At 38.7% G+C, this 15,748-nt stretch overlaps 1 protein-coding gene across 2 annotated transcripts in view; it reads right to left on the bottom strand.

Moving 5' to 3' along the window:
* Positions 1-15,748, bottom strand: part of LOC107084217 (transcription factor COE1-like) — a 138,023-nt gene that overhangs the window by 121,009 nt on the left and 1,266 nt on the right. For both annotated transcript variants that reach the window (XM_015373943.1, XM_015373944.1), the window contains exons 2-4: positions 15,554-15,710; positions 14,839-14,902; positions 13,049-13,104 (exon numbers count right to left, since the gene is read on the bottom strand). In XM_015373943.1, the coding sequence (XP_015229429.1) occupies positions 13,049-13,104; positions 14,839-14,902; positions 15,554-15,710 (277 nt within the window). The remainder of the gene's footprint in view (positions 1-13,048; positions 13,105-14,838; positions 14,903-15,553; positions 15,711-15,748) is intronic.

The following is a 15,748-nucleotide window of genomic DNA, read 5'->3' as shown; positions in this document are numbered from 1 at the left end:
TTTTTTTTTACAAAGAAGAATCTAAAAAGTGTGGCCTGTGTTTTTACTCCCTTAAAAGACACATTGTTAAAAGATCTATAGTAAGGGTGTACTGATTACAGGCTTTCAGCCAACCACCGATTCCTGGTCTTTAAAAAGCCTGACAGGCCGATTCCGACTTTGATCAATACAGATTTCTTATTCTAACTCATACAGTCAGTTGTTATGAGATCACAAAACACAAGATATTTCAATCTTATCTTACTGAAAAAAAACATTAATCGTTGCCCAAGAAACAATAAAACCTCTGATATAACTGCTTTCAAAAAGAAATTTAAATTCAAGGCATTGACGGTGGGAGAGTTTCAGATCTTTTCAGAGGAATTGATTTCACCTCTATGTATCGGCCGACCACCGATCTCCCATAATCAAGAAAATCGAGGCCGATCAATCAACCGGCTGATCTATGGATGGAACACGAACTGTAACTGCAAAATCACAGGGGTGTGTCTCTCTCAGCTATGGTGACTAAAATATTACGAAGTCCTAATTGCTAAATGACCAAAGCTCAGCCAGAGATGAAAAATAGTATCCATGATTTTCACACTTATCACAGATTTTCATCTAGTTTTAGGTCTAGGACTGAGTAGATCATTCTAACAAGTCAATACCTTCAACCTATTCAACATATTCTCATTATCAGTGCGTATGAAATTGTACGAAAAGTAATGCACACTATTTCGTACGTTTTGGACGTTTTTCCTCAAAAAACCACATCAGTGCGCATGCGCTGGCAGAAAAAAAAAGCGGATCCGCGGTCGGACGTAAAACTGGGAAAAACAGCGCAATCATCACTTATTCATGTCTCTAACTACGTTGCTTGCTGTTTTATATCTTAGGGTTAGGGTCAGGGTTAGGGCTAATTGTAATTTATATTCAAGATTCGTAAATGGTGCGTCAGATGCGCATGCGCATACGACGAAAAAACGTCCAAAACGTACGAAATTACGGTGCATAACTTTTCGTACGATTTCATACGCACTCATAATGAGAATAGGTCAACCCTTTAACATGAGTCTCTCAGAAACCTGAACTTCATATATCTGCTGTCTTCCTTTGTCTTCATAATGCAGTTGGTTTAATATTGTTCTCTAGCAAACCTCTGATACTTAACAGAACAGCTTCATGTTTACTTAGATTATAGTTCACACAGCTGGACTTCCCTTATTTGGGTGACTTTAAAAAGAAAATTTTATTCCAGTGTAAAAGGGGAAAAAAATACAAGTAAATGCAACACAAAACCAAAACATTAAAACCAGTCCAGTGTCTTCCACTTCATAATTATTTAATAATTTCTGATGATCATCACAGAAAATCCTAATAAAAAGGATCAAACGTGTGACGGTAACTTAGCCAAACATGAAACTGTTCTGGAGACTGAATATTTTTACCTGCACTGTGAGCGTTGTGTTAACTGTTTGGGTTTAAAGCAGAACACTGTGAGAAAATCTCACAACATGATCCATAAAATGCCACATGATCATCCAGGCGGTGATGCTACACTGTCACTCAGACGTGCTGTGAGCTGCCTGTCACTGCATGCACCTGTGCCTGGATTTATAAAGATGTATTTGCATTTTTTCCCCCCTCCTCACACGGCACTCTAACAAACTAGTGGAAAGCAATAATAAGATTTTGTGTGATGCTTAAAAAATTGGATTACTTTCAATGCAGTAGTTGTGTGATTACATTCGCATAGCATGAAGTTATAAAACAAACCCGTGAGAAAAGATTGTTGAGGATAACAGGTCAAATTCTCAACTCACTTGATGAGCCCCTCTTTCACACACATTCAGTCGATTTCAAAGCATAAACACAAGAACAACCGCATCATTGCAGCTGACACACTGTAAAGGTGAGTTTTTAGCTAAAATGAAGTTTTATTTTCTTAACGATACCCGCACTTTCTGCTTCTAAGATCCAGCTGAGGCGTAGAAGGCTTTCATTATGCAGCCTTCCAGCAAGTGTGAGGAGGCTCAGAATAAAGTCGTACACCACTAAGCTATCCATCAATCAGTAGGTACGCCCTGTCTATCTTTGGTCTATTCCAGTCCCTTTGATCTGTCATTCTGAAGTGCAGCAAGTCTCACCGAGTGACAAGCTCACTTTTCCCAGGCAGCAGCGGGGAAGTTTCTCTGTCCTCTGGAATAATCTTCAATTCTGGTTCAGACTACCCGCTGCCATCAAGCAGTCTTTAGTAAATTAAGTACCTGTGGTGAAAACTCACTTGCTCCCAACAATAAAACTCTGCATGAGGCCACAATTGGAAACATATTTAAGTCTAACGCATCACCTGCTGTGTTTATAACGGTAGGGAAGCAGATAAAATAATTAATTAATCAAAAAATCAATCAGCAAAATAAAAAATGAATTAATCATTTATAAATCAATCATTTATTCAATTAAATTAAATAAACAGGGGCTGCAAAGTGGTGCAGTGGGTAGCACTGTTGCCTTGCAGTAAGAAGGTTCCGGGTTCAATTCTTGGCCTGGGGTCTTTCTGCATGTTCTCCCTGTGCATGCATGGGTTCTCTCTGGGTGCTCCAGCTTTCTCCCACAGTCTAAAAATATGACTGTTAGGTTAATTGGTTTCTCTAAATCAGCCATGGGCAATGTGGAGTCAACAAGTCATCTCCATGTCATGTATTTAATGTCTGCTCTAAATTCTCCTTAGGTGTGAATAGTGGGTGAATAAGATAAAAATAGATTTTAAAAAAATAAATTAAAAACAAAAAAAAAATAAAATAAAGAATGGCTGTTTTTTGTCTCTGTGTTGTCCTGCAAGTTTGGAGCGTAAGTCTGGAGGGGGTACATGTCCCCTGAACTTTGCACCAATGTCTGTTTTGGTCCCTTGCATGTCTTACTGTCCAAAAACAATGTAACGGTACTCTACACAGACATTCGTTGAGCACTAGGACCAAGCGGAAAGCTGCAGCTGAACCTGAAGCCAGCTTCCCTGAGTTTAGACCGCCTACTAGCTCCTGATTGGCCCACCGTCTTTTCTTGTGTGATTGGCTTACACCGCTGTCACTCCTGAGAAGCTCACTTTACAAAGATCTGATGCTCCACTGAATTATGTCTTTAATTGGATGGTCAAACACGCTGAAGTTGGTTATATTAAAGATTACTTGTGTCCCCCGACTTGTGAAATCAAAATTTCGCCCATGCCTGCGATAGACTGGCGATCTGTCCAGGGTGTATCTCACCTCACGCCCATTGACAGCTGGAGATAGGCACAAGCACTCTTCGCAAACCCCAGCAGGAAATAAGCGTGATAGAAAATGAACGGATACAATAAATAATAGCCCTTATCTATTGAAATCCTTAAGCACATGTTAGCCTATTTAAGTAATTAACAATAAGTCATTCAGTGTAGGTTCTCCTCAGAAACAAAGAAAGCATGTAAGTGAGAAGCTCTAAATTGTCGCTTCTCTCTTTAATAAAGTTACCTTTAAGTCAAATTTCTTCTGTTTTTGTTCTGAAATTTCGACTGAAATCGATCAGCAGCTTCATTTCTAGATGTTTTCATTACCAATCACTTTTTAAAACTTGATCCCCTGGGCATAATTGGTTATAATTTGGGTAAGGGTTTATCCCAGACCATTTGAAAAAAGGTATGTATTATTAAACCCTTGACTGTCCTCCAGGAGCCTCCAGGGCTGTGTGTTCCTTACAGGGCCCCATCTGGGGGACAAAGTGCAGACAGAGCCCCTCATTTGTAAAAGGTAGTCCCCTGCAGCCCCCAGAATCTAGCTTAGATGGCTGCAACATTAATGTAGAGCGGCAGTATGATGGAAGAACCACCTCAGTTTAGCCTAAAGCATTTCATACTAATAGCTAGCTGTCTCTGAGACCATTTGTATTTTCTGGAATTGGAGACCCCATGTATTTCAGGGCCCAGGGTCCTTGTCAGTTATAATTTTCCATGCATGCACACCCTAATGAAAATGTATTGACATTCAAACCGGGAGACTGAACAGGTCTAGGTGGTTCAGGGCTCAGGGGATCTGCAAACCCAGGCCATTCGAGCATGATGTGTAACACGAAACAAAAACAATATAAGCCTGAAGCAGAAAGTGTGACAACATGTACACTCAGCAGATGCTGACGTTTCCACGGCCGCAACTCTCATAAAAACGAAAAAAAAAAAAAACTAAAGGAAACGCTTAAAGTGTTTTAATTGACCCGAGGCAAAGCTGAAGCCTTCCTGTTGACGTTCTGCTGAGGCTCAACCAGCAACTGAGACATTAGAGGTATTTAAGTACAACCCATCAATCCACACCATAAGACCAAAAAAAAACAGCATTAATGGAGAGTATTCGTACTCTTGAATATTTTTTTTTCACATTAGGTCTTTCGTGTATCATACTGGGAATTTATTTGACGTAATAGTCCAAAACAGCCACCAGTCATTCTCTACAAAATCTACAATTTATGGTAAAGTGGCAAGAAGAAAGATTCACAAGAAGTCTGCTTTTACAGTTTCTAAGGAGTCAGGTAGTGGACACAGCAAGCACTTGGAGGAAAGATGGTCAAATCAGATAAGAGCAATAAAACTTCCTGAACTCCTCAATAGGAAATAAACAGCTCCTCATGCGTGGAATTCTCTAAAAAGAGACCAGAAGTTGAGATTTTATCCTTTTTAATTGAAAATTAGAGCATTTGAGACAGCCTCTTAGTTACCCCTAATGGTTTTACTTTATATGCTTTTCTTATGTACCTCTCATTTTAATGTAATTCAAATGTATTTCTCTTTTTTAATCACAATGGGGAAGAAAAATACAAAAATACAAAAAATATACAATGAACATCTAGCATATCATCCTTAGAGCTCAGGTGCTGGTGGCAGAAGTGGCAGAAACCCAACATCTGTCTGCAGCACATGAGACCCATCAGTCTGGCTTTTGGGAAACGCTGCAAGAAAGTTTTGGGATTTTTTATTTCTAACTTTCTGTGTAGAGGAAACAACAAACATCTAAATGAAACACTTTGTGTGTGACTGGAAACCAGACTGAGTTAAACTTATTTAAATGACTTATAGAAGGTAAAAAAAACTGCTTAAAGAGTTTTTACTTGATTAATATTATTATGATTTATGTCTCTACTTATTTAAGATTCCTGGCTACACTTTAATGAATGTAGAACCTTCCTGTGAGACTTCTTGTTTGCACAGATGCATCTTTTTTATTTTATTTTCTATCTGCTGAGCTAGCTAGTAATGTAATTATATGGTAATGCAGGACCTACTGACGCTGGAAGTACTTCATTTTGTTCTAGCAATAAACATTACCTACTATAAGGATGGGTTTTATTCATTACGTTGCAAATATGTGATTTGGTAGAATTTATTTTGCACAAACTTGTTTTCCGGTTACCGTAATTTTCGAACTATAAGCCAAGAGTTTTTCCCCATTTTTGACCATTTTTCGACCTTGCGGCTTATATAACAATTTGGCTTATCTATGGACTTTTACAGCTAACGGCCACTAGGGTAATACGGTACCTAAATCTATGGATTTTACCATCCACCATGTTGACATCACATTTGTTTAAACACACAAGTAGCCGCGCGCACGGGAATGCGGACGTCCTCCGGAAGCAGACTCCGAGAAAGACGGACATTGCGAGCGCAAGACAGTTTGTGTGACACCCTCAATATGGAAAACGTTGAAATACATATGATGCAGCTTTTAAGTTAAAGGCTGGCGTCTCCGACGTCGCCAGCAGGAAGAATTGTCTCAATTCAATTGTATTGAAATTTTAATAAATAGGAGCTTCCCAAAACAGTTGCTTCTTTCCAGACAATCCTCTCTGTTCACGAACCATATGGTAATTAAACATAAAAAACCTGCGGCTTATAGTCTGGTGCGCAGAGATGGCAAAAGTACTCACTTTCCGTACTTGAGTAAAAGTACAGATACTTGTGTTAAAAAATACTCTGGTAAAAGTGGAAGTACTGATTAAACTTCTTTACTCAAGTAAAAGTAACAAAGTACAGGCTTGTAAATTTACTTAAAGTATAAAAGTAAAAGTAGAAACCACTTTTTTCATGCCGTTGCCTACATTTTAAATGGATGTCTGCCAATAGGACTAGATCTCCGTTGTGTTCATTTTCAATCATCTCGTCGTCCATGCTACTATGCTAACGCCACCGCCACCAAGCTGCAATGATTTGCCGCCAATGAATACCGCCGAATGTGTCGATTCATCTTGTAGTGGTGCATCAAATGCAACGTAGATTCCCATCCAATTAGATTGAATTTGGTATTGATGATGTGAAAAATTATAACGGTAACTCCATTGAAATGATTCAAAACTAAAGTAACGAGCTAATTTTTTTAAATGTAAGGAGTAGAAAGTACAGATATTTGTGTAAAAATGTAAGGAGTAGAAGTAAAAAGTTGCCATAAAAATAAGTAGTAAAGTAAAAATATCAGAAAAATCTACTTGAGTACAGTAACGAACTATTTGTACTTCGTTACTTCCCATCTCTGCCGGTGCGGCCTGTATATGTACAAATCATGCAATTTAACTTCTGCGGCTTATAGTCCGAAAATTACGGTATGTTGTTTGTTTGGAATGATTCTGTTACTCCAGTTTTTACCACACCAAATTTTGAACTTAGCTTTATATTTTTTTCAAATAGTTAATCAGATGTGATGATCTTTTAAAAAAAAAAAAATTAATCAGATGTGATGATCAGTTACTCAGTTTTTTGCCAAACACTTTTACTTCTATTTGAGTAATTTCTTGGATAGACCCATTTTACTTTGGCTTCAGGAAAAGTATGTTTGAAAGTAGCCTTCTAGTCTTACTTTAGTCACAATTTTTGGTATTCTACCAATGCTGACAAATCTAACTGCACATGATCAGGAATTCAACACCCCCACAGTGAAAGGTGGTAATAACAGCCTTGTTCTGCAGGGATACTTTTCTTCAACAACAGGCAAGTTGGTCAGATTTGATAAGAAGAAGAGCCAAATACGGGTCAGTCAGGGGTTGGAAGTTGCTTTTTCAGGAGACTTTAACCTCAAACATAAAACAAGAGCTCAAATGTTTGTGTTAGAATATCTGAGTTAAAGTGCAGATGTTAATCCAATTCAGAATCTGGGATCAGTTTCAAGCATTGAAATGTGGATCCCAGGAAAGATCCAGTTCCCTTTCTGATGGAACCCAGCCTAAACTGAGAAATTTTCCAGTAACTCTGTTTTCAGAAACAACATGACCGCATTAAAATGATTTACATGCAGTTCTTTTCTCACTCCCCTTGACAGATTACCTCTGATCATGAGCTTGTCATCTCTGTCATTCTCTCTGCTCTTTCCCCCCTCATTCATCTGCTCTTTCCTTCTCCTATTTCTCTCCACCATCGCAGGACTTTAGCACTGCATCTCAGCTGCATGGCCCTGCACCTCAGAATAGTGTGGCATGTGTGGCTTTTAAACAAGGATCCGTTGGGCAGGGAAACACACTTCTTCCTGTGGTATTGTCAGTTTGATCCGTACGCCAGCTATCCAGCAGGGCATGCAGCGACAGACGCTGTATTCTTAAGGACAAGCAGAGATCAGAGAGCACCAAATGAAACTCTCCACCTCAGCACTAAAACACCAGGCATCCAGAATTGAAGCGTTAAATTTAAGAGCTCAACTTTAGTGTTGGCTTATTTTTCAGGGAAGTCAGAACTTGAAAATGTTTTTTTTTCTATGAAAGACAATCTGAAATTGGATACATACAATATCTGGCAAAAGTATTCACGTCCTTTGTATTTCTTTAGAATCTGCTGCATCAAAGCTAATAATGTCAAAGAGATGCATAACTGGAGGGTTAAAGGAAAGAATATTATTACCAGTTAAAATATCAAAGTGCGGCATGCATAAATCCTTCACAACAAATAACCTTCATTGAAAAAATCGGACAAATTTGCTGTAATAGCATCACTCTGTGCTCCACTTAATCTCAATATAGATGCAGTGGTTCTGCAGAGGCTTTAGAGGTTTGTTAGAGAAGATTAGTGTACAAACTGCACCATGAAAACTAATTACACATCAGACTGGTCAGGGGTAAAAATAGTAAGAGTTTAACTCATGCATCAATATCAACTGTTTTATTGTAGTTACACAAATGTAGCTTTATATTAATCAAAAACAATCTAAATCTGAGTTTTTAGTTTTCATATATTTCACAATATAATTTGGACCATATATAGAAGTGTTTAGGGGTGGGAATACTTTTGTAAGAACCTGTAAGCTCTCACCACAGTAGCAGCTCCATGCATACCAGCCACTCTCTAGGATTATCCGCTATCATTCACTCTGGCTCTCCTCCATTACGCTGTCTGAAACACTAAACGACGTCCCAAAGGTTTGCTCTTCAACTGAAAGTAAATATTTCCTTCTTTTGCCCCCAAGGTTTAAATCCCAGCTGATCCATGCAGATCATGCAGGGTGGAAGGAAGCGTATTTTGCCCCGTTGCAACTGTTTCCCTCTTATCCTCTCTCATCTCCAGCTATTTCTAGACATTAACGCTGTTTAAGATATGCAAGGGGTATGCTACTGCTGCAGCCATGTCTAGACCAGGGAGATTAGGAGGTTCTCTCTGAAAAGCCTTCACAGCAGAGCAGAGTGTGTATGAACAGCTTTGGATCTGTGATGCTTGTGTGGGAAAATGGTTCTGGATTTTACTTCTTTTTCTTTTTATTTATGTCTTTCTGCCTCTGATGTGTAGAGTCATGGAAAAAGTTGTTACTTTTTTTTCCCACATCCTTATTTTAATGTCCAGTCCAACTAAAGTTAAATTTATTTGAACAAATAAACTGAAAATGAAAACAGGTCAAAAAAGTTTAGTAAAGGGCTGATTTCTGGCCATCCCCAATGTTTTTTCTTGATCCTAATCCAAATTACTTAAGTTCTTATATCAGTTACTTTGGCTTTGTGCTTCTAAAAACAGTCAATTTAAGCATTCAAGTGTTTTATTTTCGGTCTGTTTTATTCACACGATACACAGAAGTTAGGAATTGATTAAAACACAACTACTTTCAAATCAAGGGTTAATCTAATCATTTTTTCCATGACTGTATATTTCTGTGTAACAGTAATACGACATGAGAACCAAACTGAATTAAATGGATCTATGTAAACACAGTCTTTTTAGATATCTGCGGTTATTGTTGTCTAAAAACGTCTTCAGAAAAATCTGATTTTTTTATGCTCTATTTTGACTTTTAAACTTCTGGTTCAACTCTTGATACATTTTAAGGATCGTTTAAATGCAAAATCAAAGAGAAAATCTAATGTTTAAACAGTTAACTGGACACTAAAGTGCACCTTAATGATCAAAGATGTCTTGTTTCTTCTTCTACTGTGAAAATGTAGAGACTTTGAAGAACTGCAAATTATTGTTATCCCAGTAAGACGATCTATAAACATCAGAACTGCTCCATGCTGCTGCATGGCTTTATTTTCCCTGTTAGGGGACAACAGAAGAACAACTGTGTGTGGATAGAAAGACAGCAGCCATGACATCAGTGAGGGACTAAGCCAACCACATGGCTGTTTGATTCCACCACCTGTTATTGTCCTATTCATCTAATGCTGGGAATTTAACGCACCCAAACAGAGACCAACACGCACTACTGAAACAATATACTGACTCCTCTTCACTGGAAGCAACCAAAAACAAACTTGAAATAAATTCACACATACGTGGCTGAGAACTTGACTTTAAATTACGTTTTTACTCATATTCACACATAATGATAACCCTGACACATTTGTTGGGACCTCTGGTGGAGAAATGTAGAACCAACTTTGCTAATTTTTACACTCACAGCATCACACATCCTTTGCTTTACAATAAAGTAGACATAGGGTGCTTGCCCATATGTCTTCTGAAACTTTATTTATTGTCCATTTTTTAACAATTTGCACCACTCTCACCAGTAAATCCCCCTTTATTGTGATCTAATCTAGTCTATCTAATAATATAAGCATAATTTAATTCACACTCTGACTTTTTAAGTTTACCAGAGTTCCTAGAACTTTCTAAGCACTTTTAAGCACTGCTTATGGGGTTTGATGCAAAACAGAGGAAATGTGGAGATAAAATGTTTATTCATTGCATTTAGCAATTTAGGAAATGCATTTATCCGAAGCGACTCACAAAGCTGACACAAGACGCAGACATATCCCTAGTCAGAATCAGTGGTGACCGCAAAGAGAGAGAGAACAGGAAGTACAGAAAGAGTAGCAGAGGGGTGCAGAGGTATGGGAAGGAGTTAGGATAAGAGATGCTCTTTCAAGAGGTTGGTCATATTCTAAAGATAGAAAGAGACGCTGCTGTTCTTGAAGCACTTGGTAGGTCATTCAACCATCTTGGAACAACCCATGAAAACAGTCTGGATTGTCTAAAGCGTGTTGTAGGCACTGCTAGACAACAATCCATTGATGACCGGAGTGACTGAGATGTAAGCCTTTGCAAGTGGGTTCAAGTAGATAGGAGCGGTACCCTTTAGCACTTTGTAGGCTAGCATCAGGGACTTTAATTTGATGCGGGTAGCTAGGGGTAACCAGTGAATGAATGAACAGAAGGGTGACGTGACACTAAAAGCATATTAAGCCATTGTTAAGGGTGAACTGTTAGAATCTGTAAACCGTGCTCAGGCCCTTACCCAAGCAGCCACCTGGGTATAGTGGCAGCCAAACCTTCCTTTCCCTACAGAAGCTTGGGCCACATGGTGACGGGGCTGCAGTCCAAAAAGGCAACTCCTGTTACCGTTTTGGACTGAGTCTGGCTGAACCCCAGGATAATAATCCAGCAGACCTGGCTCCAGAAGGGGGAAGGGGGGGTTCCAGAAGGCAGATAATTGTGGTCATCATCTAGACATTTAAAACCCTTTTATTCTCACTCCTCCCCTACAATCAACCTGATACATGAGACGCTACCAGGGATCTAAAGCATCAGCAACACAGCATCTCCTCCATAGCAAGGTGCTGATGTTCTACAGGGGTGATAAATGAGGTGTGGTGGACATATGATGAGGATGGCTCCATTAATAGGTTTGCTAAGTACATTCAGATAACGTCTGGAGGCAGACCCAGATCCTATGTGGTTGGTGAAACCAATTGCGCTTCAGTGTTCTGTTATCATCAAATAAAAAAAGCAAGTATTGATACTGCGGTGAAAATGACTGAAACAGCAAATGTCTGAATATGATGATAAGAGATATGTTCAGAAAGTCTCGAAATTATGAACCAATGTCCATTTAAAGGATTGCAAGAAAGTCTGACTCTTGAAAAGCCATTGTCTCTAGAAACCAGTTATCCTAACAGCCATGTTATTTTAACCTTGCAAGCACGATGAAATGTCGCTTGATTTGTGAATTCACAAACTCTTGAAAATACATCATGCCAGAAGCCAACAGATGCAATAACCTTGATACAGAAATGTTTTGAACCAATGAAACACAGCGAAGTGGACGACGTCAACATGTCAACCAGAGGCAGAAGGCTGAAGCCAAACAAACTTGGCCGTGCCAGTTTTAGCTGGAACACCCTCTATTTCATTTTATGAAAATAGAGCCAATTGGATTTTTGCCTTTGTGGATGGGAAGATGTTTGTGCTTTACTCTCGATTTGCTACGAGTTTAAATGAACAGTTGTGAAACAAATCAAGATTATGATGAGTCACAGTAGCTACTGGTGCTGCAATTGGCTGAAAACTCAACATGGGAGGCAGATGCCACATGGAGATTTACCCAATCAGGTTGAAGAATTGAATTGAATGTCCCTTCCTTTTGTGAACACTTTCCACAGGAGCCTTTCCAGATGGATACTGTGTAATTTAACTACATGTATCAATCCATCTCATGTCAGATTATTGTTATTTGGAGTGTTGAAGGACACAAAAGTAACCAATAAAAATCCAGACATACACTGGGAGAACATGCAAAGAAAGACCTCAGATGGGTTTAAACCCATTACAGCTTTCAGCTGCACAACCATGCAGCTCCTAAAATATGGCTCTTTGGAAGCAAAGTTAAAGAAATGAAATAGCACCCCTAGATTTTTGCAAAGCTCTATGCAATGTGCATTTATATTTAAAACTAAACTAAAAACTTTTCACCAATAATAAAATTGTTTGTATAAATGTTGCACACTGCTGACCAAGTGTGCTAGAGTGTGTCTGAACTTGCATAACATCTCTTTAAACCTTTAGGGCCCCCGCTGTGTAAAAAAATGGGTGGTGGGGGTTCACCCCATAGAGCTTGAGCTAAACTGTGTTATTGTTGAAGCTGTGTGGTCCTGCTGCCTGCCAGTCTCAAACACACACCGACACGCACAAACGGTGCGATAGGAACGGTGGCAGCAGAAATGTGAGACTCTGTCAGAGCCTGGAGCCACATTAGCGAGCATTCAGTGCATGGCATGACCTCTTGGCTCCCCACACAACACGCAGACAACTCTCACTTTCAGTTTCCTCCTAAAATGATGCTCCATTTGATCAATTTAAACAGTATAATCTAAATCCATTTTAAATGGAATTTTAAAGTCTTATCCGCCTTATGTCTTCTATAACTCCTCCTGCTTCTACCTCTCATTAATCTACACATAAACAAAAATCTTAACAGCATAAATTGGATGGAATCAGACAATGCTTGCCACCAGGTAGACCAAATCCCAGAGGTGCTGTTACATCTTCCCACTTCCTACTGTGAGCAGCAGACTAGCGTTCCTGTTCCTCAACACCCGCGTGCTGCCTCTTTGCTCTAATCACAGCGAGGGAAGCACAGGCAAAGGGAAAAATAATGCCTGGAGCCATGCAGTGTGTGTGTGCGTGTCACAATCTCCCACATTCAAAGTGTGGAAACACCCACCCGTAGAATCTCGCACAAACACTCATCAGTCTGTGTGTGTAGCTACAGTACAAGAGGGCGGCGGATCAGTGGAGCGGCTCATTGTCAGCAAGGTAACAGGAGAGGTGACAGACTGCTGGGAGTGTGAGGGTGTTTACCTGTTTAGTCATGGAGTCTATGAGTCGGACATAAAAGTCCTGCTCTGTTCTGATGCCTGTCGGGATGCAGAGGAAGAGCAGGAATCAGAAACTTTACATAGATTTTAATTAAAAGCATTGTGATAAACATTACGTAACAAAGATCTGCAATTCTTCCCTTTTACTGTTAGTTTAATTTATATGTTATCATGTCTATTATGTGTTTTTATTCCATCTAACCCCCTTAAATAGAACTAATATGGAGCAAAATACCAAACAATCTGGCCAATAGATGAGAAAGAATGCGTTTGCACATTTAAATACATTAATACTTTAAAGCATTTTTTGAGAACGTCCAACCTTTAAATTTCAAGCACAGGAATTCTTTATTTTTTATTAAACTTAACAGTTATTGTTACCTCTGTTAATACTTTTTTCAAGACAAATTTTTATAGTAATAAAGCACTTAGAGTTCTCTCCTTAGAGAGAGTTAAGGAATAAAAACAGGATTAATTTGCCTTTTTCTTTCTGTATATTCACTCCAGATCATCCAGAGTCCTGTTTACGCTCCCCTCTCTTCAGCTCACCCCTCAAATCATTGACAGGATTTAAGTGTAAGGATTTCCATGTTGGAAGGTATGTTTGTCTTCTGGTGAACTTTTGTTTTTATTATGACCAAAGTTTTGGAGCTTTATCCAGCTGCAAGATTAAAAGATGTTTCATTTTTAATGTGCTGCCTTGAAGTTTTAATGAAAATGTCCTCCTATATCAGAAATGTCATAATGCCATGTACTCTACAAATGTTCCTAATGTCTTTTGCAGAGGAAAAAAGTGTGAAGCATCAGATCATCCATTAAATTTAACAGTGGGTACTCTGTGCTTCGGTACATTTTCCTTCCTTTGAATAAAGACAAACAAACCTGGAGTGTTTGTTGCTGAAAAGCTCAATCTCATCTGAGATCCAGGTAAAGCCCTAAACTCCATGTTTATGTTTGTGATGGTAGGAAAGAAAAGGGCAACAATGTGCTGTCCTCCAGGTCTGGTTATACAAAAGAAAAAAACTCTTAACCTTTTTATTTTAGGAAATTATTAAAAACTCTAAAACTAAAATAAATAAGAACAATAAATATATAAATAAACTTCGAGATACCTAAAAAAAAAATAAAAAAAACTCTATCAGGTGCATTTTAGGAAATTCTAAATTACATTAATGTTGTCCATGTTGAAATAGAATTAAAATCTAAAAAGCAAATTATTCTCAGTGTGAATATTCAATGTTTTTATAATGATTGATTCATAACATTGTTCTTTTTTTTTTTTTTTTACAAAAGATTCTTTGAAGTAGTTTGGTTAGGCCCATAACAGCCTCATATTACTCCACCTTGAAGACATTAAAGTATAAATCAATCAATTTAGATGCAGAATACATGTGAAGATCATTCAGCTCTTAACAAGTATGAACCTCTCATTTGATTCTGTTATAAAATACTGGAACCCAGACACTTTACACAGCCTAATATAGGGATGGTGACAGTGGGAAGGCCACAGAGCTGCTCCAAATCGTCTGCAACAGCTGCAGAGAAATTTGACTATTAGGTCTCATGAAATTCCTGCAGCTCTCCTGAGTCTGCTGCTGTAACAAGCTGTGGCTCCTGGGATGCTTTGCTACAAAATCTCCTCCAGGAAGATGGAAAAATATTTTTTGTTTGTTTGTTTTGCTCAACAGGATGGGAAAATTCTTCCTCTGTGCATATTTATATAAAAAAAAAACAGTTTTTCCCTAAATGATGAGGAATAATGCATCCACTCACCGTTACTGTAGAGAAGCTGCAGCCGGTAATGAATCCCGTTATTGGTCTTCTCCCCGCTAGTCTCCTTAAACACACACACGAGGCAAACACTGAGCTGTTTATTGAGATTTACTGCACTTTAATTTCAAAACAAGAAACTGTTGGCGCATCCAGCAAAAGGCCAGACAGAGCGAGTCCAGCCTTACACAGTGAAATATGTTCACCGCTGATGTATTAAAGGAGCGCAGCCTTGTAATTTTCCTAACTGTGTTGTTGTGGATTTTTTAATTCTTCTGTAATTACTGGTTATGTTTGGAGGGAGGACAATAAATCCGACACTCAGTTCGCCCGTTGCGCTGCGATGGCATAATTGATGAGGCGCTCCGCTGCGATCTTGTATATATAAAACAAGTGGTTATGTTCAACTGAGCTGTAAATTAAAAACAATTGAAAACGAACAGAGAGGGATGGATATCTAATGGACACATAAAAAAAAATACAATGTGTTTTTGTCGTTTATTTGGATCATAAAAGCAAATGAGGCTATAATTTTTGTATTTAAAAATAAGAAAATAATAATAACAATAAAAAACGCCACTAAAAAATATTATTTATTAAAATTAAAAATAATATATTAACAATGATATGCCTGCTTAAATTCCTAAGCTGAATTGGATAAGGCCTAAAATTGAGATTTATTCTCAAATGAAAGATTTCCGAGAGTTTTTCCACACACCTTCTCTTTCTCGATGAAGTCCACGAAGTTGGTTCTCTCGATCTCCACCGGCTGGCCCTGTCGGTCGTACAGAGCCAGGACGAAGTGGAAGAAGTTGGACTTCCGCAGGTTGGAGGGCGGCTGCTTCTCAAAGTGAGCCCGGGCCAGACCCACCCCACTGCGGACACACAGGCAACAAGGGCTTTGCTTTGCTTT

Source organism: Cyprinodon variegatus, unplaced genomic scaffold, assembly GCF_000732505.1.
Source record: "Cyprinodon variegatus isolate N-32 unplaced genomic scaffold, C_variegatus-1.0 Scaffold94, whole genome shotgun sequence".
Classification (NCBI taxonomy): domain Eukaryota; kingdom Metazoa; phylum Chordata; class Actinopteri; order Cyprinodontiformes; family Cyprinodontidae; genus Cyprinodon; species Cyprinodon variegatus.
The sequence above is the reverse complement of the archived record's forward strand: the minus strand, read 5'-3'. Positions and strand labels throughout refer to the sequence as shown.